General features: G+C 37.7%; 1 protein-coding gene across 9 annotated transcripts in view; it reads left to right on the top strand.

Moving 5' to 3' along the window:
- Window positions 1–27,149, top strand: part of LOC105281988 (regulating synaptic membrane exocytosis protein 1) — a 105,075-nt gene that overhangs the window by 1,064 nt on the left and 76,862 nt on the right. For all 9 annotated transcript variants that reach the window (XR_003406802.1, XR_003406799.1, XR_003406798.1 and 6 more), the window contains exons 2-4: window positions 12,212–12,323; window positions 24,280–24,358; window positions 26,754–26,913. Coding sequence is in view for 4 of the 9 variants with exons in the window: in XM_026971226.1 (XP_026827027.1) it covers window positions 12,212–12,323; window positions 24,280–24,358; window positions 26,754–26,913 (351 nt within the window). In the remaining 5 variants the exon portion in view is untranslated. The remainder of the gene's footprint in view (window positions 1–12,211; window positions 12,324–24,279; window positions 24,359–26,753; window positions 26,914–27,149) is intronic.

Genomic DNA, 27,149 nt, shown 5'->3' with positions numbered 1-27,149 from the left:
ACATGATCAAAACTGAAGCAAGATTTAACGATATTGATAATTAATACGTTACGCCGTTGCGTTCACAGAACGTAATATCACGAACGTAATATCGAATCGAAATAAAATATCTGCATATTTTCGATGTATTTGTAAATACATATTTTTTGTATAATAATTGCATGATAAGATAAATTACAGAAAAGGTAGAAACGACATATTCTACTATTATACTCTTTCTTGTTTTTGTCATTAACAACTACTATAACTAATTATGGTAAATATATACAATAACAGATCCAGCCCCGATAACCTTGACCTTGACATATGTTGTCAAGGTCACCCTCCTGAGTGACCTTCAAGAGGTTTTAGCCGTCGCTCATTGTTTATTAAAAAGTTATTAACAAAAAAAGTTTAATGATTTCGCACGAATTTTTAGCTGTCCACGTGAAGCAAGAACATGATATTGACATATATTACAAAGGTCACCTTTCCGAATAACCCGCACTAGGTTTTAGTCGTCGATCGTTGTTTATGAAAAAGTTATTAACAAAAGAAATTTCGAAAATATAGTAGTTATTTTGAATATTGAAAGATATAAACGACGAATATGTATATGAACGAAGAAAGGAAAGTCATTTAAAGCAGTGAATTGTTAATATATAGAATAGTTTCTTTTAATATAAGTACAAAGTATTCTTCACTTTAACCAAAAGCACAAACAGTTAAATACAAAGTATTCTCTGCTTTAACTTAACCTAACCTAACCTAACCTAACCTAACCTGGTTAAGTTATATTTTCCGAAACTGGAGCCCCGGACACATATGCTCGTTTTCAGCACGCTTCGCGGGAGGGCGGGGGGAGGAGCTTTGCTCTTCCCCCCGCCGAGGCCAGTGTAACAGATTTCACCGTGCAGATTTTGATCACCTGGTACACGCCATGGATCCCGGCGGGGGGAGGGCCCCCTCCCCCCGCCCACCCGCGAAGCGGGCTGAAAACGAACGTATGTGTCCGGGGCTCCAGTTTCGGAAAATATAACCTAACCCAAAAAACCTATTTCTGATTTAAAGCTAAAATTCTATCAAATATACTCTTTCGTAAACGTATATGGTATCGTAAAATTATGCTTTATTCATTAAACAGTTTTGTTAATAACTTTTTAACAAACAACGAGCGAAGGGTGAAACCTAATGCGGATTATTCAGGAAGGTGACCTTTGTAATATATGTCAAACTCAAGTCCTTGCTTCGCGTGGACAGCTGAAAATTCGTGCAAAATTATTAAACTTCTTTTGTTAATAACTTTTTAATAAACAACGAGCGACGGCTAAAACCTCTTGAAGGTCACTCAGGGAGGTGACCTCTACAATATATGTCAAGGTCAAGGTCATTGAGGCTGGGTCCGTTATTGTATATATTTACCGTTGAAATGAGTTGTTGTGTAAATTGTCCATTATAGAATAAAGATCCAGTTAAATTAATTGTGGAGTCAGGATTAATTAAGAGTACAAATGACTTACATGAAATAGGAAAGGAGATTAAAATAAAGAAAGAAATTATATAATTATTTATTATATATTATTTCTTTTTCGTCATCTCCCTCTTATCTTGCCGTCATTTTGCACAATTCCTTTTCACTGGGTAATAATAACATTACAATGGACATGCTGTTAAACTAAAAAAGGATAAGAAGCTCATGCGACACATGTACTCGTGACATCAGAATTATGTCCTTGATCCTTCTTGCGTATAAACTTAATTGCGCATAGTTGGCGTTTCTTTACGTGTGTTCTGCTTCCCTCTGTGGAAAATCTCTTTGCGCCACGTCCGCGCTTTTCCAAAGGCGGCATAGCCCGATGAGATGAAAGCTTTTGCGCGCGGTCTTCCCCTGGTCGGTGCTGCTGGAAATGTTTGTACGTCGATCCTCCCTTTGCTCTTTATGTGTCTCTCTGTGTCTCGGCTTCACACGATAGCTTTGAATTTTCCGCCCTGTATCATCTCCCCGCTGTTATGCTCGGCCCTCTATATTTCTATTTACTCTATTTACACCAATAAAATGAATACTTGTGAATTTCTGAAAGTGAATTTCTTTGATTTGTTATATACCTATAATTAATTTCAGCTGCTTGAACAACAGTATCGAGAATAATCACGCCATATATTAGGAGTGCAAAGTGCAAATTAATTCGGTGCTTTTTTTGAAGAAATTGGAACTTTATTTAGTTTCTTAGAGAAGGAATTTGTTAGCTGCCCAGTAGATGGAGAAAAGTATTGGAAAATGATGGCAAATATTTCGAAGATTGACATGTTTATTACTTTTTTTTTGTAGTACAGGCTTTATTTCTTCAAAACATCATCGAATTAATACGCCTAATAGTTGGTTTTAATCTTTTCTTAAATATTTGACGTAAATTTCTGGTTCTTATTTACGTCGCTTCGATCCATCTAATTTTTTTTGTATAATACCTACATCCCTTACATATCCCTTTTGTCTTCTCGAACTATCATTCAAATTTAAAGATAAGGAATTTTATATGGATAATTCTTTTCTCATTCTAAACATATTTTATGTGCAATTTATTTATCCCTGTTATAATTTTTACTTTCAATTCTTTCATAAAAATTACAATTTATTCGTATTTCATCCAAGTATCAAAAAGCATTATGCATGTGTTATCCTTTTTTATGATCACGATGCTTTTTCCTCACTTTGCGCGCGAAGTGTTCGACCGATCCTTTGTGTTGAAGAAACAGCCGACTGTATCAGGCGGTCGTTCTGAAATTTATCGAACCCACGGCGAAAGCTTATTTATTTGTTCCCCGATGGTCTCAATATTCGGCAACGGCCTTAAAGGTCGATCGTGATACGGCGGAGAGGTTCGTTTTTTATGGTCGCGATACCAACTATGCCAAGGAACCCTCTTTGGCGATTCTTCTTAAAAGTTGCTTTCATCGCCAGTTCTGACAAGAGAGATCTGATATTGCCAAGATTATATCGGAGATCAGACGATCTTTATATTTCGCTGGATTGTTATAGTTTAAGCTCTTAAGTTATAGTTTATAGTATACGTGAAAATGCTGACTGTGTAAGCAATTTCATAAAGAAATCAACTGCGACTGCTACGTGATAATACGAGATATGGAAGCAGGAAATATTTTTCTTTTATCTGATAAAACATGATGACATATATTTACGAGATGATATATAATAATAATAGATATGATGGATATAATAAATTACAAAATATTATCTTATTTTGTCTTTGTTGCACACCTCGCGAAAATGCAACATGCGAATATTGCAATTTAAATAAAATAAGTTTAATAAATTAATCTCATTTCATGAAATTTTATGATGAAGAATTTTTCTTTAAAATAAGATAATTCTCTCGATCGTAAGGTCTTCCTCCCAAGAACGGCTTTATTATATCATCGTTCCATTGCGCCCTTATTCAATTGCTCGCAACTTTTCACGCGGCCCCGTCCAAAATTTCTTCAAAACGCCCGACGTCGCGTATATCACGACGAGCCAAAGTGGCACGTAATTCCGTTAAAGGCGCGCCTCCCCAGTCATCTTCATTCTCGTTTTCTTGCGAGACCGGAATTTTCAACTTTTTCCCACGTCTCTTTTCTCCGTAACAGAGGCACGAAATCCACGTAGTACTACTAAATCTTCCGATCCTTCCGTGTCCCTTCGTCTCGCGATCCCGTAAGCAAACTTTTATTAAGAAACTTTCGCTCATAAAGCTGTATCAGTGCTAACGACTGGAATCCGCGAGCTGTCATTTTCAGCGCGGCGTCATCGAGCAAGGGATGGAGCTCGTCTTCTTCTTGAAAAAAAAATCACCAACACTTCCCAAGCAAAGCACAAGTCGATCTAGTGATGTAAGCAATTTCAACGAAATTGTTCGCTGACGTTTCCTCGCGAGCTTGATCGTGAACGCGAAGCACCAGTAACTCGAGAGCGAAAAAGTCGGATGCGCGATTTTCCATCTTCTGATGTCGCAGAAATTCTAAGGAAAATGTGCTACACGTCCATACATCGAAGGAGAATCCACAGTCATGATCGCGTTTAACACACCGTTTACAGATAGAAACGCTGCGTGTATTATCGCAAGTGTGTAGTAATACTTGTTGCTGGCGCGGCACTTTTTTATCCAATTCTATTTTCTTGCGAGATGGGTTCCTTGTTTCCAAGTCCTTCATATCTTCCGTTTGCAATCTTGTTATATTCCGTGCGACTATATCAAACCGTTTACCTTGAATTTACTAATATACAGTAATATACGCTGATATACTAATTTAGATTATATTAATCAGTAAAATTATACCACCTTGCGCAATATTATTATTATTATTATTAAATATCTGTATCGCACGATTCGCAAATTTTTATTTCTTACACTTTGTTTAAAACTCTGAGACTCTTCTCCATACAGTCTGTTTAAACTTGTATCAATATTGATTGATATTGATTTATTAAATCAATATTAAAGGTCATCTTGATAATAAGAAAACGATAAAATATATTTTGCAATATGCTGCGAAACATTTGACTCAATTGATGCAATAATACTTATTCACAATCAAGCTAGTTTATTATAAAATTACTCAAGTCAAGTCAATGTTATATATTATTATATTATGTATTTTAATATTTATTATTTCCAATCTGGGAATTGTCTTACTGAGAGTTGATTTCCGGGACAACTTCTCGCACTGGAGCGAAACAAATTGTCCTGAGTGTAGATTCGCCGAGAAAAATCACTTACACACCATTTACAACACTTTATAGAAGGTATCGCGCGCTGCTCGAACATATCCGATATTCGTTGGGGTCGTTATTACGCAGGAGGGAGTCTAAAATACATTCGACACTTTTTTTCCGCACCACCGCGTGACCACTGAAGTTCGACGAGCAATTTCATTACGGTCATTTTCCATCACGACAAGCGGAAACGAGAGGGAGGGGGGGGGACGGCTGACCTTCTTCTTAATTCACCGGAGATGCAATTACTCGCGTTACGTGTTTCTCTACAAATGTGAATTACAATGAACTTTTAGTCCACCGTATGAAATATAACGGTGGGGCGTGCCGTTGGCGTTTCAACACGCAACTCGACGCTATAATCATCAGGAACGCGAAATTTTATTAGACTATTACCGAGCGATCATTTTTCAATGAATAAATTACCGCCCCGCGCTACCGTGGGAGAGAGTGGAAAAGTGCGCACGGAAAATGTTCTAATGGAACTAATTCACGTCACGTGTGACAAGAACAATCCGAGGGAAACTGAAAAAAAAACGCGTTATTCACATTTTCGCGATCAATCCATTTCCGTATGTCCGAATTTAAACGTGCGATCTGTGCGTTATTAGCAGTTCTTCATGAAAGTGGGTCGCACGGATCCAATTTCTTTCTCAAAAACGACGAGGAGCGTCGTTTACCTCCGGCTAAAGAAAGGAAACAGTTACGCTCCACGTATGTACTTTATATCCGCTAATATTTTTTATGGCACGTATAAAAATCGATAGCTCCGCTTTGACGCGTTGCTGTAGCTTTATCAACTTGACATTTAACACCGAGTACGTTCTGGCATTTAGAGTTTTAAATTATCGCCAATTAAATCACAAGATCGCTGTTATAATCGCGAAAATGCCCAATAATAAAAGATCTATAGTGCTGCTTTACAAGGCCCCTGTTGTTGCCATAAAGTCGACAGGTGTCAAAGCCTGCTTAAAAGCCCGACGCTAGCACTCAACTGCTCGCGTCATTAACACGTTCACCCACTGTTACCTTTGTCTTGTAATTTGTTCGGCTTTTGCTGTTAATTAATTAGCCATTTGACCGTTAGATGTCGATTATGGTCGACGTTGGTCTTCGATGTGGGCAGCAAGAGAGAAAGACAGAGCTAGCTATTAATACAGCTCACATGCTTCTGACATAAATTGTCAGCCCCACGCGTTCTCCGGCGATATAATTTGCAATATTTATTTGGGCGGTATCCGTCAATATTTGCCATACATTATCAGTATTTCTACTATTAATAAACTAGAATGACTGCCTTTATAAATTATACTCATACAACATTGCAAATTATATCGAAAGCGTGAGGAGAATAAAGATTTGGCGCGGGGAGGTGACACGTAACGAAGATTTACGACGCGGATGTTTAGTTGTATAAATAATACGCCAAGTTAATGTTTCGTGAATCGTTTACTTGCAGTTAAAGTTTCGCCCTTTCCTTCACATTCTTCAGAGCCGTCATTAGCATTATCTTCACAGCCGTCGTTACATAAAGGAATGAGAAAAGTGGAGTAAGGATACGATTTTGATTGATACGTTTCAGTAACATAATGACATCTATAATACTGATATTTTGACGACGACGGTAAATTGCTATTTAATGGAATCGCCTCATTCTACCTTCATTAGTTTTGCTCTTTTTGTTCCGTTACAGATCAATATTGTAGCTCACGGCAAGATTAATTATTTACCTCGCCCGCAAAAAAGTCGTGCGGCCAAGAAAAATGCGCGTTTAAGAAACTCCTAGTTAAGAAGCACTGCACTGTTACACTGGGGGAAGCGTTTAATGGCGGCTTTCGCGTAAAAATGGCGCGATAAAAGAATAGTGCTGTAGTAAGAGAGCACCAACTTTCGCTATTACGGTTCTAACAACTTCGGCCGTTAGTGCCAAACCTTCAACATAACACAATTAAAGCGGATAATATCACTTTGAAACTTATGACTACTAATTTAAAAAGAACTTCGCGGTCGACCTACTTTCGGACCGAAAAACGCACCACGGGGAATTACCTAGATAAATCGTACTGCGATTCGAAGATCCGGAAGTCAGGCCGGAAGTAGATCCAGACCCGGGATCAGGAATCGTTTCTTTTTCGGACGTTATACTCTTTTCGGTATTTGTATTCATGAAATAAGGGCGCGCTGGGAAAAGATCCTCTGCATTCGACGAGCCGAGGCATTCTCCAGTCGTCTTATCGAAACAGAGAAAGCCATTTGATAGCCGTGTTCTTTGAATATGTTGGAAAGATTCCCGATAAATCGGAGAAAGCATCCATCGGTTCGATGCTATCTCTATATATATACGTCAGACTCAATTTCTCAGCCAGACTAACTGTATCATTCGTCATTCGACGGACACGTCTACGTCATGTATTAGGGACCATATATTAGGGACAGTTACACCCTGTTTTTTCATTTACTTCGGATGCTTTTTATGCCCGTTGATTTGATAGATATAGTTGTAAAAAGGTGCTTTTACGCATCATCTTTCGCTTGACACGCATTTTATCGAAATGAATCTTACTTCAGACACGTGATTGATGTAAAATGGCAGGATATAACACGGATATTCGTTCCAATCTTCAATGTTCTTTTTAGACACGATTTGCTGAATTTAGTACTTTGAAATATTATAGCTTTCGAAATAAAAATATAATGTGCGCGACGGAAACATTTTTATTCTTCTCGATTATGTGTAGTATTTAAATTATTTATTTAAAAATATTTTAATTATTTAAAAACTTTAATTATGTTTGATTAGAGGGAGTTGACATGATGTAACTTAGAATCATATTGGCTATTTCTGATAATTTTCTAATTAATGCACACAATTTATTAATCAATAACAAAACGAAAAAAGGGTACTTTTGGTAAAGTTGCATCTTTATGTTTAATAAACATCGGCGTTAGCATGTGCAGATGTACGCTCAATTAATTTCAATTTGAGCATGTTGGGACTAATTACGCCAACAGAATTTAATTCTCGGTATGAGATGCATCTGTTTTATTCGCCCTTCTTCTCATCGCGGATTTTCCTTTCGCACGCTTCCAACTTAATACGGTTATTTATCATGATCGTGGTGACCGATAAGTCGGATGCGAGCACGACAGTTTCCGCGAGTGTTTACGCAAACATGGACATAGCACCATTTTCATTTATCATGCGATTACACTTTTCCCAGAGCCATAAATTACATATTATACGCGTAGATATGGCTCATGACCGTCCACTAAATTCTGAGCGCCGACTGTTACATTTAGCTGTACGTTAGATGCTCGAAAATTAGTTTAAAATGATATCTTCAAATCAAGAAGTCATTTATACGTATGTTGTAAGCCAAATTCTTTAAAGTAATTATTAATCTTTCTGTTTGAATTATAATATTGGATTAGTCAAAAAGTTTGATTTTGATTTTCAATTTTTCAAATTAGTGTACATGTAATACTAGAAAAGATTTTGTTTATCGCGACGTTAATGCAAAACACAGTTGTCTACAAGGTCACCACTGTTAACGCTCATATTTGAGACCGCTTTCAAATTTGTCTAAATCCAAACTTGCTGTAAGCGCCTTTCTATAGCAATAATAACATCTAATCATAGACAACAATGGTTGATGAATAACTTGTTTCTATTAAATGTAATAAAGTAAAAATAAATATGATGCAATATGATCAAACCAACTTTTTTGACTGATCCAATATTTTGATTCAGAATTTTCTATCTGTAATAAATATTTTCTATCTGTAATAATAATTTTCTATCTATAATAAAAAGGTATTACAAGTAACAAATGATGCAAAAAGATTCGCGATGGTAAAACAAAGTGCGAGATAAAAAATCGATGTTGCAAAAATAATTTATTCGTGTAGGATGTTACCTTTGAAGATGAAAAGAGCAATGCGTGTGAAAAAAAGAGTTATTGCGTCAGTGAGAAATGTTTCGTGCACGGAGGCGTTAAGTAAACTGACCCAGGTATTCGAGATTATTTGTCACAGGAGCGATAACGCTTCATGGAACGATGATTGTGCCATAATTTACGGAAGTCTTCGCGAGTTCACCATCCATCGTTCCGCTCTCGGGTGTCGAACAAATAACGGTAGGATGGGAAATATAGTTGCCGATTAAATCCGACCAGGTGGTGACGATTACGCCGGGTTACAGATGAAACGACATTCGAGCTCGGAACTTCAGTCCGCGCGCGTCATAACGTTTGCAAATGCGACATGTGTTATCGATAATGCGGTCGCTGTTCGACAATTCCCACCGTAGCAAATGTAAATGTCGAAATGCGATTTCAATGTAAATATGTTGCTCTTCGTGTATGCCCTGCCGAAAAAACTTAATTGGCGATGCAATAACGTAACATTAAGTGTTATAAGATTGACACATTCGGACACGTTCACATTGCTCGTTTTTCAGAGTGTCCAGATTTAGGGAGAGACTTTCTGAAGAATGCAGTATTGTATGTAATATTGATGCAATCGAAATAGCTGCGGGCGTCGCACACGCATCGCTGGGTACACCAACATGCAAGATTTACAGTTCATACGTGGTCAGAATAAATATACAAAGCAGAAATCGAGGGACGTAAAGGTGAATTAATAATATTTCGAAATCGGTTTTATTGGCAGTCGCTATCGAATTTATCAATTAAACCATTTCGCCAAATATTGTGCCCAGAATTCTCCCCATTTCTACAAATGTATAAATATTGGATAGCAAAAAAATTCGTAGCGTTATTTTAGCGAAATTCCAAGTGACAAAATTATTATATACACACATATGAATAAATATTTATTCAACAAACATATACGCCGTCTTGTTCTACTTAACATTTGCCATCTTTGATAGCTTCATGATTCTCTTTTCATCCTCAAAAGTAACATCCTGCACGAATAAATTATTTTTGTAACATCTATGTTTTATCTCGCACTTTGTTTTACCGTTATGAATCTTTTTGTATCATTTGTTACTTGTAATACCTTTTATTGCACAGATATAATATTTCTGAACATTCCATCTTTCCAGAACTTGTCATCTTTTTTTCATTAGAAAAAAAGATTTAGATTAAACAATGCTATGGACTTTTGTTACAACCCAATATATTTTAATATTCAGCTTACATATATCTTCTTTATAAAAATATTCATCCGTTTCATTACTGAAAGAGGAAAAAAGAGAAGAAAAACGGTATCGCAGATTAGGGACGGTGTAATCAAATGCAGCTCAATGACGAAACGACGCAAAAACATTGTACGCGAGGGCTGTGCTGATGCACGAGGGGTGCAAATAGGAGGGACGCTAGAACGGCCGCGATCCGCCACGCGTTTAATATTCTCGATATGCATGTATATTCGCGTTGCCGCGTTCCATCAGTGGCAACCTGAATCTAATCACGAGAACGTCCCACCGGCTGTTTCCGACCGCTGGAATCGTTCCAGAACCGGGGCTCACATTATGCCACGCTCAACGTACTCGAACAATACAGCCGGTATAAGGGAATGGGTGTGAGTATCTTGGACAAGAAGGGCTTTCAGCGCACCGCAAACGGAAAGCGAAACTCGATAGGGATGAAGTTAAAGAGAGAGAGAGGCAGAGAGAGAACAAGAGAGAAGGGGAGGGAGAGGGAGAGGGAGAACTGGCAATCGGCCAGATACGGTGCAATTTACATCTCGATTACGAGATTGGCTTTTGCATGGAGAGATTCGCTTGTATCTGCAAAGATATTTACCATTGCCCTACTTCAAAGGTCACCACGACCACCCGATCGAAGCTCGGGCAAAGTAGCTCCGGCGCTGGCAGAGGAATAAGTCTTCCGGAGGAAATACACCTGAAGTCGTTCTTGTTTTCGGAAGAAAGAAAGGAGAAAATTAGATTTTGTTGTACCACGCGATATCTTTGGATTTCTTCCACATTTAAGATCATGACGCAACACAAAATGAGCAGTTTTTTTTCACATTTCCCTCAAAAACTTCAATCTAATCTATTATCTAAAGTTATATTTCGCTTATTTTAATCAATATATTTATATTTTCAGAATTTTTGATATTTAGTTGCTTGCAATAATTTAATATTATTTGATTTGCTTTATCTTGATGATTTTGTAACGTAATATTTCGGGAAAAATTATTACGGAATTATAACGAAAAAATTATGAATATTATTACGTTGTCATAAGTATTTATTGGGCAATTTCACGTCTTATTTGATTTTATGATAAATTCTAAACAATTGGGAAAGATTTTCTTAATATATTGATACAAACAATTAAGATGTACGAGAAACCGCATTGTTGTTAAGATCATAAAACGGATAAAACTCCAATCAATTATGATTTCGCTTATTTTATATAAAAAAATAAATCATACAGAGCTGCGAAAGTTCAGATTTCTTATCAATCTGTCAAAAGACGTAAAGAGAGGAAGGGAGGGAGGAGGCGCACGGTGATTCTTGATTAAAATCTCCGAAATTCGCAAGGTGAACCCCACGGTGATAATTCTTGCAAAGTATCACAGCGTAATACAGTACCCAAATGAAACGTAAACCAAAGAGTCGCGTGTTTAGTCTCAATTTTAGTGCTTGGTAAGTTTTCGTTTACGGTGAAAAGTATTTAACTCCCGACTCCCCTCGGGCGCCCCTGAACATTTCTGCTCATGTAATCACGCTAGCAGAGTTTGAGGATGTCACCGTTGAGACATAACCCGCGCAAGATCTACGAGTCAGACATTAATTAATACTTATATTCGCTGGGTCAAGGATATTCAAGCAGACGGATAAGGATGCAAATTCACACGTTTCGTGCTCAAATATCATTTTGTATCATTAATATATCTACTACTATCAGCATTTTATTAGATTTTGTTAATAAGCTCGCACAAATCATGAGATTTGCTAATTACTGCATTATTCCTTAATTTTGTAGGACTAACTATGTTAAAGGTAACTATGTTAATAAAAATTTGTCAAGAAATAATTATATTATTAAGAAATAATCTATATATATAAAATCCCTATTCTGTCGTTGAATTGATCGGGTACTTCCCGACATGCTAGAAACACCAAATTTCGCATGGTGATAGGGGTTCACCCCCAGGTAATGGGAAAATTCTTGAAATCTTTAATTTCGGTCCAGGGACTATGGCGTAGACAGGCTATTTTACTAGTTTATTATAAAGACATCATCAATGACATATCGAGAGATATGTACATATTATATTTGACATGTATGACTAATACATTTATCATTAATAATTTGAAAAATAAATAATTACGTAATCTATTAATAAAACAGAACACTAAATACATAATTTACGACAAAAGATGAGAAGATGATTCAGCATATCTTTGGATTAATATACGTTTACGTCTTATCGCGCGCCCAGATAGCTTCCAAATAAGATGACCAAACCACCCTCATGTTGCAGATGGTAACGACGCAACCGGAAGCCGGCGCATCGGGATCAGTTACGCCAGAGGAGAGCGGAAAGACCTTGAGCAAACTGTGGCAGCTGGGAAACATCATAGCGACAGGGAATGGTGAGATTTTTTTCTTGTCTGCGACATTCCTCGGCACTTAACGTCAAGTCACACGATCAGAATCACGTGACTTCTTTTGCCACGTTTCCGCGGCAATTCCACGTCACGTCAGCCTCACGAATTCGTTGACGCGGTTTTCCCCACGTTGTACGTTACACCTGACCCGACAGCAGAACGCGGGCATTTATGCTCTTGAGCGGTTTCGTTCTCTCGCGCGCACGTTTATTATATTTCACAGCGACTCCAGCTACCGCCAGCATGCGAGTTGAATCCGCAGAATTTACGTTTGTGCGTAACCGTGCAAACTGCGTTTCATGCCGGATAGCGTTTGCATAAATATCAACCGTGTTTGTCCAATTATACGGCGCCATGTCGGATGGTGGTGGAAGCACGTTGAGCGACGCGACGTGGAGAAAGAGAGAGAGAGAAAGGGGCGCATAGCAGAAAGGCCAATGAGGATCGAGGACAGTCGAGCAAGGGCGTTTCCGCGCTTTTCATCGGCAGTGCGCATTTTCCTTTTCCTCTCATTTTGCACGATGTACGGTGAAAAGCTCTGTACGCCGCGTGCTCCACCACTGCACCAGATATTAAAGGCGAATGCACTAGACAGAGGATGCATCGCGGCTGTAGTAATGGTCTCGACGCATCCGGCCATGCAACTGCGTCCAACTACCGGTTATCGCGATACCACGTCTATTTTGATTTATATACCGTCGACGAATTAAGGAAACGTCGTGCCACTATTTATCAGCGGCCGGCCGTTGTTAAGCGCGGCGATTTATCGAGGGGCTTTTGTTGCCGGGTTAATGCGAATAAAGCTCGCTTTCCGCGAATGAATCTAATTACATGGTCTCTCGCGCGGTTGACGGCTTTTAATATCGGCACGATATTTCATTCCGTCACCTTGCGTTTTACCGCCAACGGGCAAACATAATTAATAGTCCCGTGCTTGCGCAAGTTCCGCATTAAAAAACACCTTGTTTTATTCGGATCAAAAGGTCCAATTTGTATTTTTCATATTATTTGTCTTATCGATTCATCGATAACAGGAATTCTACTTTGGATAATTGTTTATATTAAGGGAGCCACCCCCGATTTAAATAATTTTTTAATATGTCACAAGGGCTATCACTCTGAGTGACAGAAGGTTTTCACACTATACATGACCCCATAGTTGTTAAGTAAAAATTATTTAGAACTTCACCCTTCATAACACATGTCAAAATGAGAAAGATCCGCGAGGTGTGACCTTTTATGTATATTTACCGAATTGTAAATCTATCAAGACACCGATAGATTCAAACACATAATTAACAAAAGAAGAACATGATCAAGAGAAAATTAGGTGCAAGCAATGGTTTGAAAAAGAACATTTTCCTTATATGAAAGCTGTGGGTTATCTCTTATCTATCATATTTGGTCAGTCACAAAGTTCGGTTCGCGTTTTGCGTCAAATTTTACTTTATGGCATTCAGTAGAAATAAATTATTCATCAACCTAGTAATCACCATCATTGTTTATGATCACAGATGACTGGTGGTTGATGAATAATTTGTTTCTATTGAACGCAATAAAGTAAAATTTGACGCAAAAATCAAACCGAACTTTTTGACTGACCCAATACTTGAATCGAGTATTTATTGATAGCCTATTAAATAAAGCACACGTTTATTAAAAAGACATCTGCGTATTTTATTCTATTCTACCAAAAAGTGTAAGATTATTCCACGTGTGTTCAAAGAAATATACACCACAATACATCATTCACACTTGAGAAGCAACATTCGCTCGAATGACACTCAAACGTCCAATGATCGAGCGTTGTATCAACGATCAGGCACGTTAAAACCTGATTTACGCGTCGTTCCATTGTGGAACATAAAATTTTATAGACCTGTCCAACGATTTCACGGATTACGGCGCTTTCGAAGGGAAATAAAGAGACTTGACAGTATAATCCGCAGAAGCACGATGCGTACGCTTTATCTCCACGTTGCGCTGGAGAACGGGGAAACGATACTCGGAGAGAAGTCCGCTAATCGAGAGCGAGATCTCTCGAAAGCGACGTGGCCGGGTAACGCCGAGGGGAAAGATCTCGGCTACGACATTGAGAGCTTATTTTACTTCGATCTGGAAAAAAGGACGCTAATGAAGAAAGGAAGAGAACGCGGTAAAAGTACTCGCTGGGCTAACCTCGGCAAACGGGGGGCAGAATTTAAATTACAGAAATTCATTGGGGTGAGAAGAAAGTCGTGTTCTCCTTCTCTCCTGAATTATATCCTTCTCTCTTTCTCATTTCGTGACGTGAATCACGCTGAATTTTTTCTCCTCTTTACACTCGCGCTCGTACTTTACTCCGTTTAACAAAAATATAGCATAATTATATGTTGTATAGATGGTGAAATTAAAATTAAAAATCTAAATATCTTTTACAGCACATTTTTGTTCTAAAACAGTACGTTTTTTTAAGGAATCAGCCAATTGCGAGAAAGATGGAAAGCCTCTCGACAAGAGAACGGCTGATAAGTATTTTGTTCCGGCTATCATTAAGTAATATAATGTTGTAAGCTTTTAATCGCAATCATAAACGATCAAAATCAGACGTAAAGGCAATCAAGTTAACATAATTCGCTCAAACGAAACAGCCAGTTCTAATTAATCCCCGACGTCTCTTGCCTCTCCGGCCTCCGCGCAATTCGACTCTGGCTCGTCTATTGACGTATTCGTACCTCGAGAATTTCCCGGGAATTTCGCCCATAACCTTTCGCAGGCCTTGCTACACCCATTGAACTTCTCTGATCCAACACTAAGGCCCAATCTCACCAACGTCGGTTAATTTTAACCGTAGTTTAACTCACTCTTCGTCTCTTTCTAAGGTAGGTAGTTAGAAAGAGACGAAGAGTGAGTTAAACTACGGTTAAAATTAACCGACGTTGGTGGGATCGGGCCTAAAGGGGAGAAACAGATACTCTCAGCGAAACTACCGCTAAACATACTAGTTGATCCGACAGATCATCCGACAGACATTGGCCTCTGTTTCTTAGATAACTATGATCGAAATGTATGTATATATGTATTGTAGGTAAATGATATTCTATCTCGTCTTTCCGACTGCTCTGTTGGCTATAATCGTCAAATACGTTGCAGATGTTATGCAAATCCTCAGAACGATGAGTTCGCTAAATGAATAAAGTAGAACTTTAGATTAAGATAAATGTTTGGAAGTACTACTCCACCGAGAACTGTGGTTTTTTTTGTAATCAAAAAACCAAGTTAATAAGAAGACGTTTATAAGAAGACGTATACAGGGTGTCCCGGGTTTTAACCGACAAACTGCGGAAGCATATTCTACTAGTGGAAATAAGAAAAAATTCTTATATCGAGTTTGCTTAGAAATGCTTTATTACAAAGTTATAAACCAATATTGAAAAGAAATATGAGATAAGTAACAACGGAACATAGTGTAGAATTTGGAAGGTCGAAGATGTTTATGTTATGTGTATTCACATGTATTCATGTTCACTATGTTGAAACGATTCAGTATGATTGTTACTTTCACAACAGTAGCTGTTAGATTTCAATCGTCGTGTCAACTAGCAATTACTATCAGAATGCCAAAAGTGTTTTCAAATGAGGAATACACTGATATTCATTTCGTGTACGGATTCTGTGACGGAAATGCACGAGCTGCCGTACGAGAGTATCAACGTAGATTTCCTAACAGGAGAGTACCAGATAGATTTAAAGCAACGAATTACTAATTCAGTTACTGAGATGCAACAAAATTTTCAGGAATGTCGTACTGTAACAAATTCTGTACTACGTCGATGTCTAGCTTGTATCGATGTGCAAGGACAACATTTTGAAATGCGTCACTAAATCATTGCGTAGATAATTTTTATTTTTGTGAAAAAATCCGTTGTTACTTATCTCATATTTCTTTTCAATATTGGTTTATAACTTTGTAATAAAGCATTTCTAAGCAAACTCGATATAAGAATTTTTTCTTATTTCCACTAGTAGAATATGCTCCCGCAGTTTGTCGGTTAAAACCCGGGACACCCTGTATAGTTTTTAAGGGGAGGCATAATGTCTCTGTAGAAAAAAATCGAACACATAAATTTTCACGTCATATTATAAATTTTGATAAATATTCCGATAAGGTCAAACCTTGCAAATGTCAATGGTCTTGAGATATATTATAGAGATGACTCCCCTGAAACCCGCAAAAGGTTCAGCCATCGTTCGTTGTTTATTAAAAAGTTATTAACTAAAGAAGTTTAATGATTTTGAATGAATTTTCAGCTGTCAGAATATTTACCAAAATTTGTGATAATTACAATAAGAATCACGGTTCTCGGTGGAATAGTACTTCCAAACATTTGCCTAAATTAATAACGAAGTGCATATGACGGTATTAATCAAATATCCGTGTCAAGTTTAAAAAATAATTGGCACATGTACGCAGAATATAATTCTTTAATCGTCAATTGCATAATATAATTTCACAACACGTCAATTGTTATTTCTGCATCAAGATATTAGCAAAGAGACATTTGCGAAACTCTAATATAACAGCACGAGGACAAAACAGCATGAAGGAGAAAGTTTTATTTCTATAATCGATACGAGAGATAAACGGAAGAAAAACGTGGGGCAATTTCAAAGTACTGAAAGGTATCAGAGAGACATTACCGGAGGAAGGGTTACTCTATAAAGAATGGTTGCCGCATTCGCCGGCATCCCTTTTCATCCCGCTCCCTCGCCAGAAATTTGAGCTAGTTGCGGGGGTGGTCGAGGGTGGCGGTCGTTAAGTCGGAATAAACGAGAGGAGGAAAAAGAGAGTGTGCGCCCGGGTGAGGTCGGAAACTCCTAAAGCGAGCGGGGAGTTGGACAAAGCGGTGAACTCGCCGAGTTGAGGACTAAATGCTCCCGTAAAAAATGCGAGCTTACATCCAGAAGGGGTGAGACACGAAGACGCGTACAAACAGCGGATAACGATATACGAGAGGGTGGGCGAATGCCCAGGGGTGCGTGCGACGGGAAAGGGACGCGATGGAACGGTAACTGTTATTTACACCTGGAGCACCGGCGCACGCCTCTTTCCATCGAGCGATACCGTTCGCGAGTACGATATATATTCCCCCGTCCCGCGTAATTCCCACGAGCCCATCGACGCGGGTTGCACATACAACTTTCCCGTTCTTCACTCTCGCGCGGCTCTCTATCAATTTGGGATTTTGAAATTGTCTGCTGGGAGATTACAAAACCATTATGCGCTCTACGGCGCTCCTGCGCGGATTTGCGCTTGGTAAAAAAAAAACAAATCAGATTTGGGGTACATTGTAAACGAGTTTACAGTTCATCCTTACAACTGATGACGACGGACAACATCGTTATCCTTAATCTTAATCCCATAAGAAAATAATATCTACATTAACAGTTAAATTCTCGTCACGCGGACCGTTTCGTGGACTGTCGCGACATCAAAAGCGATTGAAAGTTCGTGTTCCATTCTTGTTGCTAATTAAATCACAATAAAGCCGCAACTCCAGCTGCAGCTTTAAGTAGGTCGCTTTCGAAAGGCAGCGTTGTCGCGCAAGTTGCCTCGCAGCTGACTCGTGTTTATCGGCCGATTAAGAGTAGTTTCTGCGGATTTCTGACTTTGCGACGACTCTCCTTCTCTCCGAGGATCCTCTCCGGAGCCTCTTCCACTAGGGCTTGTCGGTGACTTGGAAACCCAAATCAACCCTCCGGGGCTTCACGGAGGTAACACGGAGCAGTCTATCCATTCTCCCGCTCTCGCTCTCGCGATGCTTACGTGCTTACGTCATACGTAAAATTCAAATTCAGTCTCGATCTGCTATCGATTTTCGTCCCACCCATCCATCCTCTCCGTCACGCCTTCTTGAGTACGCTACGCGATCACTGATCTTGGAAGATCTGCTTTCTGATCCTTTCATCCCGGCGGGTCCTTTGCGAGAGTTTCTCCTCGACATTCTGGCCGCGATTGCCATTCGACAATATTTTCGATTATCCCGATACGTGCGTGTCAATCTCATTGAGGTACACTCCATGACTGCTAATTCCACGATATTCCATCCGACTGGCCAATTCGCTGCCGTCGATCCGCTACTCCATTAATTACCGCGATGATTAACAATGTGATTGTACCCTGAAGATCAATTACTAGCAATAGCCCTACCGATAGCGCGCCATCGTCGAGCAGTAGTACACCTCATTACGGTACGATGATTTCTCTTCATCTTTGATTAAACACCACTATTGTCCACGTTATATAAGTTGTTTAACGATGCGTTTTCAAAAACGCGCGTCGCAGGCGAAAGATTGCTACTCAATTAGTCGCGGTGTGTGAGCTTGCGTTTCATTAAGAATCATCGACGATAACGCGATAGCGAATCTTTAATATCAAGGAAAAGTTGTCGCGAGAAATTTTTGTCAATCATTTATTTGTTTATTTGTCCATAATACGATTACGTGTGCGCCAAATGTTCTAAACTAAAACCATATTTTCATATAATTTTATAAGAATACACCGCGAATAATAACGGCATTAATATTAATTGCATCGAATTGCATAAACGCTGTAAATGGGTCATCAGCACAGTGTTATCTCTAATATTACGGCAGCGTTACATTAGCGAAGCTTTAATTACGTGTCCGTTTATCATGCACCGAATCGAGCGCAATGTCAATCGGCGATATCGACCGACTCTTCTGCTGCAACCTGCAACGTCCAATAGCGAAATATGTCACACATGCAATTAAGTGCATACAGCTTATTAGAGAGCGTGAAAACTCGGGAAAATCCAGCTACTATTCGCGCAACAAATATTTGCGAGCTACGTCGCGCTTCTCGCTATGTTTTTTAGCGTATAATGGTGATGACGGCGCCGATGTTATTGGCGACTGCATTCGCCATTCGAAAATACACCTTCAAACATTCTCGTCAATGGTCGAACGTCACTGATACGTAATCAATTCCGACGGATTGAAATTAATGCGTACGAAATATATTCCCTTTTGCATCTAAACATATTATTTTTCGTGCAAGTGTGCGAAATTGAATAAATTTGTGCAGAACGCAGAATGTCGATGAATTACTTTTCACGTACACATTTCGCGGCCGCGTCAAGAGCTTCAATAAAATTTATTACGTGTGCATTAAGTACGTGCGGTAAACGCGTAACGTAATATCACGAGGAAATGTGACTTACATGTACATTAAAGCCGAGCGAGATGTGTCTGTTGCCGGTACACACAAGCAAATATTTCTGGAATTACCTGAAATATTAAAAATATTCTCTCCTTCGTTACGATTATTGCGCGAAAGCCAAGTATTTATTATTTTTACCTTTTGAATCGATATTTCGTTACACTTTTTACGTTATCGAAATAACGTTTGGCGTTTCCGCGGGCTTCCATAGGCTTCGTTAAAGTCCTTGAAATTACCTCGATAAAGTACAGGGATCGTAAACTTCGAAATTTTTATCCGTTCAAAAGTTCTGCATTTGACGTTCATCGGAAAAATATTAAAAGCCCGTCTACAGTCGCGGAGGAAAAATAAATACCACGAAATGTATTGATTTTACAGGATAAAATGGGAAAAAGCACACGATACATATGTGCGTGCCTGCGTGCCTGTGTGCCTGCGTGCCTGCGTGCCTGCGTGCCTGCGTGCCTGCGTGCCTGCGTGCCTGCGACGAGAGCAATATACTTTGCAAAAATTAACATGTAATTTGAGGAGCTTTTCCTCCAGGTAGAATTGTGATAAACGCATATATATTATACATACAGGATGTAACAGTCAACTATAAGAACTTCATTATTCACTTCCTTTTTTAACGAAACATTTCCTGAGGAGAACCGACATCATAAATTATTATATAATAACTTTTGAACCGTTTCACAATGTAACTTTCTCTTAACAAAACTAAAAATCTATTCGACTAATCTTCCACTTTCCTCATTTGGTTTTAATAGTACAATATTCCGACATTTTAAAACAGTTGACCAATAGTCAATATATACACAACGTAACTTAAAACATTTTTGAAGTTTGAAGACTTATAAGTTAGATATACAAAACCGAAGTTATTTGCTTTGCGAAAAAAAGAGATTTATTCACAATTGTTTGCTTCATTGCATAGTTGTATTACATAATCAAAATTGTATCCTGAAATTTTTTCTTTTATGTAAGGAAACAGTATTTATAATAATATGGATAATTCGATTTATTTTAAACAGATTTTTCATCTTTTTAAGAATTTTGAATAAGAATTTAAAAAAATAATATCGATAAATATCGATTTCTTGTTGTTCTAATAAAAAATTCTATTTTTTATGCTCTTTTATTTAACATGTAGTTTATGCTGCTTTTCGCTGCTCTTTCTTAAGATATTAACATTTTTAAGATCCCTGCCAAGAGAAAAATGTCGAAAGAAATTCTACTATTCTCATTACTATTCTCGAAGTTTGCTTCTTCTATCATCAGATCCTGAACTTTCTTCTTTACGAAAAAAGTCCAACGAAAAGATTAAATTAGATCCTAATATATTAGAGTACGTAATTATTGATAATAGCGACCGCGAAAATTTTTTTGAATCTATGCCAACAGATTTAGACGTAACATCTGAACCAGAAAGTGATAATGATTAAAGTATCCTATTTTTCCATAATATTTAACATATTATAATACTTTAGATATTTATTCTAAAATAAAAAAAGATTACGTGTGTTTTGTTTTATATATTCTATATAATGTTGAAATAATGTTAATTGTTAATGTTAATATTATGTTTATACAACATAACAAAGAGAAATAAAATTTAGTTGCGTTAAATTTGAAATTATGATTGGAATGATGATTATGAATTAATTTCCTATATATTCGTTACACTATGCGTTTGTCGGGAAATTATGAAACTTGGTACAAATTGATAACAATTGAAGAGTAACAGAGTGGCATACCAAAGATAATTTTGTGCATGCTCACATAAAAAATTTTTAATTTTTTGATTTTGATAAACTTCTTCAACGACTCATGATTATCATCAGTTATGCCAAATAAAACTCATCCTTCCTTAATGCTTTCTCCAAGTTTCGTAAGAATCGGTCAAGTGGCTGAAAAATGCAGCAGCTTTCCGAAAGTACTTATAGTTGACTGTTACACCCTGTATATGCGTTTATCACAATTCTACCTGGAAGAAAGTTCCTACCTGTTAAAATCTCCTCGAATTACATGTTAGTAAAGTATATTGCTCTCGTTGTGAAAAATGATAACGATTTATCGATGAAGAAAAAACTGCGTATCATTCTACCAATTAAATTCTACAAAATATCCGTGCAGAATTTCTCTGTACATCTCAATGGAATTACTTTTTAGTAACAAGTTTATCAATTCTTCTTGCATTCTGTGTTGATTGCAACCTTCCTCTTATTTCGTATACGTTTCCGTTCTATTCAAAAAGCTAAACCGATCACCGGAACGGTGATGTGACCTGGTGGAGGTCGACCTCTCGTTACACAACTTCCAGAAAGTTAAATCTCGCGTGTTTGTAGCAGACCATCGCACTTCCGAAAACTTGAAGCCAAGAGGAAGTTCAAGTTGCCTCCACTGGAAACTCGAGGAGACACCATTGAGCTTTCCATCACCAGGATGAAACCCTTCGTGTCCTTTCTAAGGTTATTCAGGTGTCTCAAAAGAACAGTACCATGTCACGTACAACGCGGCAAATTCGAGATATATAATGTTCAGAATATACCAAATATAAAGAAGACATTTCCTTTTTTGATTCAATGACATAGTTCCAAGAAACTCGAGCAACATGCATTACTTTTGCATGGAATCAGTTTTCAAAAGTGTGGTTTCCCGAGTATTGAAGTGTATGTGCTTTATCAGTTATTTTACATTATGTGGCACACAAACAGGAAGCGTGCATTCAACATGGTTATAATATAACAAAGCGAGAGAGAGATTTTGATATCAGAGAAAATATTTTTAACAAACAGCGAACGTGTTTAGAATGATGCAATATCGGATATATATTAGTTTTTCAAGCTAAATGTAAATAAAACTTTTACAGCTACGTAAACGTAAATTTCAAATAAAATAATTATTTAAGTAAATAGTACATTTTCATTGAAGCATCGTTCATTTTTTTAGCTATACAAATATATCCTATAAATTTTGGACTGAGCATGAGATAAGAGCGGATAACTCGTAACGATAATTTCCATCCCTCCGGATGTCGAGATGTTCCCCCAATAATTTTTCGGTCAGTTAGACAGATAACGATTCGTCCCGTGTCGAAACGCGATAAGGACAGTTCTCGGGCGACTCAGTGAATCCCAAAGACAACGTAATAACTGCTATAGGAAGGAAAATCCTGGCATTCTTCGCACGTCATTCAGAAAGGATTTTTTTGTTGTGCTCCGCTATCGGTTGTGTCAATAATTCGTTTTGTAACGTATATAATAAAAAGACAAACGCGGATTTCTTATTTTTATAATAATGCTACGACATCAAGCAGAAAAAAAGAGTTAATTTTGTTAAGAAAATTAAATTGCTACATTGATACATTTGCTTTCATCATGATCAGAAAATATTATTAATTATTTTATTGAACAACACATCCGTAATTTAATTCAACTGTAAATATGCACATGTCCCGAATTAAATTATTATTCTTATTAATTATTGATATTGTTGTTAATTAATATCTTGATTAATTATTGCGTGTTAATAGAGAAAAAAATTTAAACGTTTGATTTTTGATAGTTGTTTTATGTTGTTTTTAACTACTTCTTTCACACTTCACTGTCTCTATAAAGGAAATTTTACAAAGCCTAATCACAGTGTCGAAATGGGATCACAATCTGTTCTTCATATAAATTTGCGTGATTGTTTAATTTCAAAAATGTTTAGTACCGTATGAAAGTTAAATATTAAATATTCATTGACTAAATATTCAATTTATACATTAAATATGAAATATCAATCATCCGATGAATTAAATTTCTGGAAATGGAGAAATGGAGAGAGAAAAAAGAAGAGGAGCACAATAGAGCAAAAGAAAGTACCTACTGCGCGTGAAAAGGAGTGAAATTCATTTCTTTCTTTTAACCGACGGTGCAGTAATCTTTTTCATTCTGTTAATTCATATCGCGACGGTTCTCGCGACGGAAAAGAATCATGGATTATCCGGTTACTCGCGAGAATATTTGGGTTAATTGAGAAGCTGCGAGAGCGTTGCGGGTACAATGCAATGAGATATCATTGATGCTGAAAAACGCTTCTTGCGACCAGTAAAAAAATCTTCGAGCTAACATTTACTTCCGGAAATGTTTCGTAATTCGACCCAACGATAAAAATAACGAAACAATACGGTGCAACATGAAACATTAGGACGATAATCTCCTATGGAAATGGCATTACCTTTCTCTACGACGCGAATGAAATTAAGATGTGATTTGACAATTACAATTTCTAGCGTATTTTTTTTTTATTGCGAGGGCGGGGTATTCGGTGGGATACACATCGGGAACCCGTTCTCGTCGACGGTAACGACCGATTCTGGTAATCGCGCGGCCGTTTTTCGACGGAGATTCGCGATAAGGTTGCCGGTCGATTAGGAAAGCCTTCGGCAAATCGCACGAGATAAAATCACCGCGCGCGCGGCGCTCGCTCCGTCAGAAGGAGAAGGCGAGGTTGAACATTTAACGAGTCCTTCCGGGGATACTCTTAAGGATACAAATGGAACTTTAAAGACTCGGCGGAGGTGATAGAAGGGCGGGGAAGCGTCTGCGGCAATCGATTCGCCAATTGCGGGGAATTTCGAAGGATATAGCTTGTAAAAGAGCGCTCGCAGATAGGGCCGACACAGTATCTTCAGTGAAGTATGACGCTATAAAAGATGTCCCTTTCTCTTTTCAGTGGCGAAGCCGGCCAAGGTCACCCCGGTGGAGGACATTCAGCCCAAAGAGGAGACTTCCGCGATTGAATCTCTGAAACCGTAAGTTTCTGTCGAGGTATAACTTATGTATTGTAAGATATTCGTTGTATATTTCTTGCCATTTTTGCACATATCGCTACCTTTGATACGGCATGAATAATGCCCTACTTTTGTGATGCGCGATTTACATGCCTCTACGTGCCTCTCTTTGAAAAGAGAATTCTATAAATTTTCTATCATCGCGTATCGTGGCATTTTATAACTTGTAAATCAACATTAATTATTTAACGTCGCGGAGAGTGCATAGCATTTTAAGTGTAGCTGTGTGTGCGCGTGTTTTCTACAGACACATTAATTTACACGTAATTTGACTCTTTGCAATTACGTAAATATAAGATATCTCCATTTTCGCTTAATTTTCAGTTGATTAATTATTCGAATATGTATTTTACGTCATCAAACATATTGTCATATCATCGACAACGTGCAACGCGTATTGCTTTGAGTATTATATTGCAATTGATCAGAGGTTCGGAATACGATATCATTGCAACAAATAGCAAATGCAAGTAAAAATACTGCTCTTACAAGATTTATTTAGGCCGGGACTCCTTATAAGTATTACGATTCAAGTATTGTGTAATTAGATTTTATATTTTGCGTTTGAGCGTATTTATCACTGGAGCCAATACAAGATATTAGATTATCATTTAATAATTCACTTCTAATTTTATGCAATAAATAATAATAAATAAATAATCAATTAATTAATAATTTTACAATTTTGATAATTTTAGAGCAAACTACGCTCTATTTCCATTCAAATTATTTACATTCCAAAAGTATTACTTCCAAAATTAATACATTTCAAAATTATTAATTCCAAAATTATAACATTCCAAACTATTAGAGGAAAGTCCCCGATTATGAGATACCATATCAATTTTGCCGAATGTAAGGAAATCTATAGGCAGAATTTAAAAATTTAATACGTTATCTTGAAGAGAATTTAATAAGCTTTAGGTTGGTGAAATGAAAAATCTAATATAAATATTATTTTTTCTGAAAATTAAAAAAATTTGAAAAAAGAGCTTTACGCAGGATCGAGAAAGTGTGCTCCTAATATAAGATACCTCGAGAAATCGGTGTTAAAAGTGCAAAATACATCAGTATTGCAATTAAAAAACTTTATTAGATAGTTTTATAAAAATACTGCTACCACAGCCTTCGCCAAATCTTCACGATTCCACTGTCGATGCTTCCTCGTTCCTCTAACCTCCATAGTCAGATTCTATAAAAATTAAATACACAAAAATTCGTAATATAAATTCGTATTAACTTTTCTTTAACCTTAAGTAGTATTTTCTTTCTTTTTATTACACTACATAATCCTCATATTTGAGCAATAATTATCTCATATTAAGAGTACCCTGAATGTCTCATTATACGAGCCACAAGCCTAGCGGTTCCGCGATCATGAAATCTAACCTCTACAATTAAGCAATTCAACAAATTGCGTATTTTCCTGTTACTACGATTTTACTCTATCATTGCATACTGAATTTATTGCCAACCATTTCTTTATTATATAATAAACAAGGTTTAAAGACTTACCTCAAGTTCCTTTGACATGTTCACAATTTCACAAACCTTTTCTTGCAAAGGCTAAACGCAATAACGAACAATGAATTTTTCACTAAATACATTTTACACCAAGAGTAATAAGTTCATGGTGGAACTAACAGATGGTGCTCAATAGTTTAGCAGAAACCCCATTATCTCATATTAGGAGCATATCTCATAATAGGGGATTCTCCTCTACTTTTATTGTCACCCTACTCCTTCAATTCCTTTCAATTTGTTATTAGTCGAAATTTTGATTTTCTATCGGAACCGTAAATTTCTGCGCATGTTACGTTTAATACTCACACAGTAAACATTACGTCTTTCATGTTTCATTGAAATAATTGCATCTTACGTAACATCTAATAAGCAGTCTTGCTTGTTGGGACAGCTCCAATGTTCGTGCAACGGAGTTTATTCCATTAAGTGACACGATGCAGCTGAAGACATTTCACCCAAGTGATAATCCTTTGCGCTTAATGTACAAGTTACACTAGCTCATGCGAGCATTTATTCGCTGGAAACGCACGCGCGAGCGTACGGTGATGAATGTTATTCATAGGGAAGACGATCCGCGAAGTTCACTGTTAATTTAAACAGGCGCAACCTCTTCCTGTCTTTTATCGTTTACTCAGCGCGGTTTGCTCCGTGCATCCCTTGGGAACGATATTTAATATGCCGCGTCCATTTAAGGACCGTGGCTTGTTCAAATAACGGGCATACCGTTCGACGAAACATCGTCGCTCGCATCGTGTTCGATAATTAGCTTGGGATAATTGCGGTGAATAAGAAAGCATGGATTTAATGGAGTTGATCGGTTCTGATGTTCCAGAAAGTCGGAAACGGGTGGAAAGACAAGCAGCGGGGACGACTGTAGAGTATGTCGAAAGTCGTTCGGCCCTGAGGAGGTTTCGCGAACTTGTTGCGAGTGTCAACACAAGGTCTGCGAGGACTGCGCGTCGTACTCGACGACAACGAATTCCGACGATCCGGTGAGTTTGCACGCCTCCATTTCTAATTAACCGGCTTGTTCATTGTTTCCCGTCGGTAAATATTGCCATAAAACGAGATTGGATGGCGTCTGGACACAAATTAATTGCCGAAGCGGATGAAAGAAAAACATCGAAGACGACCAATGAGGAAGAATCAAACGCGAAAATCTAATTTCGAAAGTCGTAATTTATCACGAAATTCTATCGTTGCTGAGTATTTGCACCCTTATTTATAC

The sequence above is a fragment of the Ooceraea biroi genome, chromosome 7, assembly GCF_003672135.1.
Source record: "Ooceraea biroi isolate clonal line C1 chromosome 7, Obir_v5.4, whole genome shotgun sequence".
NCBI classification, from domain to species: Eukaryota; Metazoa; Arthropoda; class Insecta; order Hymenoptera; family Formicidae; genus Ooceraea; species Ooceraea biroi.
Note: the sequence above shows the minus strand (reverse complement) of the source record. Positions and strands in the feature narration are given on the sequence as shown.